Source organism: Rhinopithecus bieti, unplaced genomic scaffold, assembly GCF_001698545.2.
Source record: "Rhinopithecus bieti isolate Rb0 unplaced genomic scaffold, ASM169854v2 scaffold_36410, whole genome shotgun sequence".
In the NCBI taxonomy this organism is placed as follows: domain Eukaryota; kingdom Metazoa; phylum Chordata; class Mammalia; order Primates; family Cercopithecidae; genus Rhinopithecus; species Rhinopithecus bieti.
Window position 1 is genome coordinate 2,121,877 of NW_016816076.1, and position 5,239 is coordinate 2,127,115.

At 39.4% G+C, this 5,239-nt stretch overlaps 1 protein-coding gene across 1 annotated transcript in view; it reads right to left on the reverse strand.

The window, feature by feature from the left end:
• The window catches only part of IQUB (IQ motif and ubiquitin domain containing), a 78,134-nt gene that overhangs the window by 25,710 nt on the left and 47,185 nt on the right, over positions 1-5,239 (reverse strand). The window contains exon 8 of the mRNA XM_017854312.1: positions 2,041-2,216. Coding sequence (XP_017709801.1) covers positions 2,041-2,216 — 176 coding nt within the window. The remainder of the gene's footprint in view (positions 1-2,040; positions 2,217-5,239) is intronic.

Below are 5,239 nucleotides of genomic sequence, written 5' to 3' on the forward strand. Positions count from 1 at the left end.
AAAAAGTGGGTGAAGGATGTGAACAGACACTTCTCAAAAGAAGACATTTATGCAGTCAACAGACACATGAAACAATGCTCATCATCACTGGTGATCAGAGAAATGCAAATCAAAACCACAATGAGATACCATCTCACACCAGTTAGAATGGCAATCATTAAAAAGTCAGGAAACAACAGATGCTGGAGAGGATGTGGAGAAATAGGAACACTTTTACACTGTTGGTGGGACTGTAAACAAGTTCAACCATCATGGAAGACAGTGTGGCGATTCCTCAAGGATCTAGAACTAGAAATATCATTTGACTTAGTGATCCCATTACTGGGTATATACCCAAAGGATTATAAATCATGCTACTACAAAGACACATGCACACGTATGTTTATTGTGGCACTCTTCACAACAGCAAAAACTTGGAACTAACCCATTATGTCCATCAATGATAGACTGGATTAAGAAAATGTGGCATATATACACCATGGAATGCTATGCAGCCATAAAAAAAAGGATGAGTTCATGTCCTTTGCAGGGATGAAGCTGGAAACCATCATTCTGAGCAAACTATCACAAGGATAGAAAACCAAACACTGCAAGTTCTCACTTACAGGTGGGAACTGAACAATGAGAACACTTGGACAGAGGGTGGGGAATATCACACACAGGGGCCTGCCATGAAGTGGGAAGCAGGGGGAGGGACAGCATTAGGAGAAATACCTAATGTAAATGACGAGTTAATGGGTGCAGCAAACCAACCTGGCACATGTATACCTAGGTAACAAACCTGCATGTTGTGCACATGTACCCTAGAACTTAAAGTATAATAAAAAAAAGGAACAATGTATGCTAAAGCAGAGTACTTAGTAAGTGCTCAAAATCACTATTAAATAATTGACCAAGGATTAAAAAAAGAATTAAGGAGGTATTAAACAATAGAATAAACAGGTTGGTGGCTAGATGGAGAAGTCAAAAATAATACCCAGGTTTCTGTCTGAAGCAACTGAGTAGATGATGAAATTTCATACAGATAGGTTACATGATGCAGAACAAGATCAGTTTACAGGCGAGGGGGCAAGGGATAGTAAGGTGATATGACTTAGGGTTCATCACGTCTCCTTGAAGTGTAATCTTGGGATATCCAAAGAGCAGTGACAGTGGGCCATTGGATATATGATATGGAAGCTCCTTAAAGAGATCTGGCATGGACCTATAGGGAGTTCTGGGATGCAGGCAGTAGTTAAAGGCATAGATAAACTGAGATCAAATAAAGAAGTGAATAAGGTGAGAAGAGGGCATTTAGAATATCAAAACTATGATTTTTAAGAACAAATGTCCTCAAATAATAAGAACCATAGAAATAGAAGCACTACAGGCTAACATCTTAGAGAAATACACCCCTTTTCTTCTGTAGCTGAATTGGCTTTAAATTGTTTGGAAAGACCAGGTTTATAAAAGAAAATTGGTCACTATGGAAACAGGCTATTCAATATCAAACAGGTAGTTTGACCACAAAAGTGGTAATTACTTTAGTTTTTTCCTTAATTATATGTTTTCGTGGTTTTCAATAATCATATATTCTTTTTGTCAGAAATTTGAAGTCAGTTAATGATGTGAGCCAAAGCAAAAATCCTAGTCTATAGCTATTTCTCCCATGTTGCTTACCATCAGAGCACCCCAGACCTAGATGTTTTGTGACTTTAATACTCTGCATTTTATCACGGTATACAACTTATCTAATTTATATAGCCAATCTAAATCTAAATGAACACAGTCACAAGAAATGTGTCTCCATCTTTTGCTTCATGGCCAATCTCCTTAATTAAGAATGTATGGATTTCATATTACCTATCAATTTTTACCCTAGGCTGCTATTAAAATCTAAAGCTATACCGGAAAAAAATATTTATCACATTTTAAGAAATATGTCATCAAAATCCCAAACAAAATTCATGTAAATTCTTGTAATCTAAGTCTTTTGTCTGGTACATTATTCTACATTTTTAAATTCAGAATACATATTTAAACAGTAGTTACTTCACTAACCTTATCCAAAAAAGCTTGTATTGCTGCTTCCTGATTCGCCATATAAGCAGTGTATCTATGTCTCCCAATAGAAGCAATTATCTGAGTCTCTTTTTCCAGAAGTTCACACAGAGCAGCTTTCCTTTCAGCTCCAGTGAAAGATTGGTTAATACGTGTAAGTTCTTCTTGCCGCCAGACTAGAGGAATAACACAATAGACTCTTGAGTTTTTAAAGTCCCACTTTTTTATGATCACATCCTGACGAGGAGTATTTTATTTTTACATCAATTTAAACAAAAGTATACATGGATAGAATCATTTATATTGTATACCTGATGTGCGAGAAAAAGTAACAAAATGGAAGCTGAGAGACTTAATAAAAGTAGAGTCAAACAAACAGAAGCCAAAGGGAAACAGTACAGATGATGTCAAATTATGTCTCCAAGTGAGCATTCATACTGCCTAGCATTGACAAAAATATGACTTGGACTTTGTGGCAGCCATGAGTGTGCACTGTTCACATCTCCCTTCAAGAGAGTACCTGTCACAAAGGGTAAAGGTAATTGACAGTTCCAACTACAGCATTTCAGATCTGCTGCCTTGTTGAAGCTGAGGTCACATTCTGCCTACAAAGTTCTCATCAATGACCAAGCACCATGTGGGAGTCAGAACCAGGCTGTATCTGCCCAACAATGGACTTTTCTGTGGTCAATCACACTAGAGCCAATTGTTGGGCTGGCTTAGCCTTCCTTAGAGCTAAGACTCTCCATACCCCATCTTCTTTCCTTCCCTCTCTCAATTGATGAGGTGTCAAATCTCATCTCAAACTGAAGATTTCCTTTTCCTTCCTCTGCTCCCTTTCCTCTTTATCTTTCACTTCCAATTACATCCTGGTGTCTGCTTCCCCAAGAACCCAAGTTGATATAGTTTTATGTAGAATTGTTGATATCAGTCATTTCCTTCATTCACTTAGGTGCCATTTTCCATTTATTTAAAACACTCTAAATTATAGTCACAGACATTATAAAGTAATTGCATTTACTGTTTACTCAAACTAATGCATTATGTTATCACAATATTTATGCTATTTTAAAGCCCTGGTTACTATCAATAAAAAATGTGCTGCCCAAATTTAAATAAATCAAAATTTCTGAGCTCAGATGTATGTATTTTACCAAGTTTTCATTTAATTTTACACATACTAAATTTGCAGAAGAAAACTCTTTTGTATCCCACAATTCAAAATGTCAACTTTATTTACATTAACAAAAGAATAGGGTTGAAAAGAACTTGAGAAATTAAATTGTTCAACCCCACATTTAAGAAAGGATTCTTCTCTGAACAGCTTGAACAGGTTTAATTGGCCCACCCTGGTTCTAATACTAGCTTGTGAGGCAACACTGCGTCAGGTTGTTTCTTGGGCCACATGGTACTCCTTGAGGTATGTGAAGGGAGCAATTACCCCTCATTTATGTTTTATCTTCTCTAGACATAAATATTTCTATTTCTTCAATTGTGCATCATTTGACTCATTTTCTGTCCATGTAAGTCAAGCTCCTCTGATTTATCATAGTACCTCTTAAAATATGGCATACCAAATTTCTGACAAGATAGAAGCTTCTACGCAAACTTCTACCTCCCCTCTCCTATGTCACTGCTAAAATGATAAAAGAAATATGAAAGACGGGAGAAATGAGAGAGACCTGAATCAGTACTAAAAATCTGAAAGGAATTTATCCCTATGTAAGAAACCCTGGGGAATTTCGAAAAGGTATAGTGTAGATACTACCAAATAAATGAAAGACTGTCAAAAAAGCACATAAATGTTGTTATCCAAACTTCTGCTTTCTCATTTCAGAAAGTGAACATCGTAGCAGAAGATGGGAAACCCCAACTTAAGCAACTTGGAACTAGAGAAAAGAGCAGCTTATCAAGCTATTTGACAGTTTACCATGCTTTAAGAAAGTCTTTGAGAAACTTTCAGAAGAATGCCTAACATTTCAAGTCACTGCAGAAGATAATAACAACTATGAGCTTATGCAAAAAAAAAAGAAAAAATATTTTAAATAGTACAGAAAACAAGAAAAAAAAAAGCATAATAGTTATGTTTAAAATATGAAATGATTATACAGATATTTTCCTGTTGAAAATGAGATAATTTTGCAAAATTCTAGGGACATGATGTTTTCAGAGGGGACACTTGAAAAAAACTGACACCAAAGGTGAAATTTAAAAGGTTAGCAGAGGGGGCATGCCCAAGATGGCCGAACACGAACAGCTCCAGCCTCCAGCTCCCAGTGTGAGCAACACAGAAGACAGGTGATTTCTGCATTTTCAACTGAGGTACCGGGTTCATCTCACTGGGGCGTCTCAGACAGTTGGCGCTGGTACCTGGGTGCAGCCCGACCAGCGAGAGCTGAAGCAGGGCAAAGCATCGCCTTACCTGGAGAGCGCAAGGGCGAAGGGAATTCCTTTTCCTAGCCAAAGGAAAGTGAGACACACAACATCTGGAAAATCGGGTAACTCCCACCCTAATACTGTGCTTTACCAAGGGTCTTAGCAAACAGCACACCAGATTATATCCCACACCTGGCCTGGAGGGTCCCACGCCCACGGAGCCTCCCTCATTGCTAGCACAGCAGTCTGAGATCTAACTGCAAGGTGGCAGCAAGGCTGGGGGAGGGGCGCCTGCCATGGCTGAGGCTTAAGCAGGTAAACCAAGCTGCTGGGAAGTTCGAATTTGGAGGAGCCCACCACAGCTCAAGGAGGCCTGCCTGCCTCTGTAGACTCCACCTCTGGGGACAGGGCATAGCTAAACAAAAAGCAGCAGAAACCTCAGAAGAGGTAAATGTCCCTGTCTGACAGCTTTGAAAAGACCAGTGGATCCCCCAGCACGGAGGTTGAAATCTGAAAACGGACAGACTGCCTGCTCAAGTGGGTCCCTGACCCCTGAGTGGCCTAACTGGGAGACATCCCCCACTAGGTGCAGACTAATACCTCACACCTCACACAGCTGGGTACACCCCTGAGACGAAGCTTCCAGAGCAAGAATCAGACAGCAACACTTGCTGTTCAGCAATATTCTATCTTCTGCAGCCTCTGTTGCTGATACCCAAGCAAACAGGGTCTGGAGTGGTCCTCAAACGAACTCCAACACACCTGCAGCTGAGGGTCCTGACTGCTAGAAGGAAAACTAACAAACAGAAAGGACACGCAACAA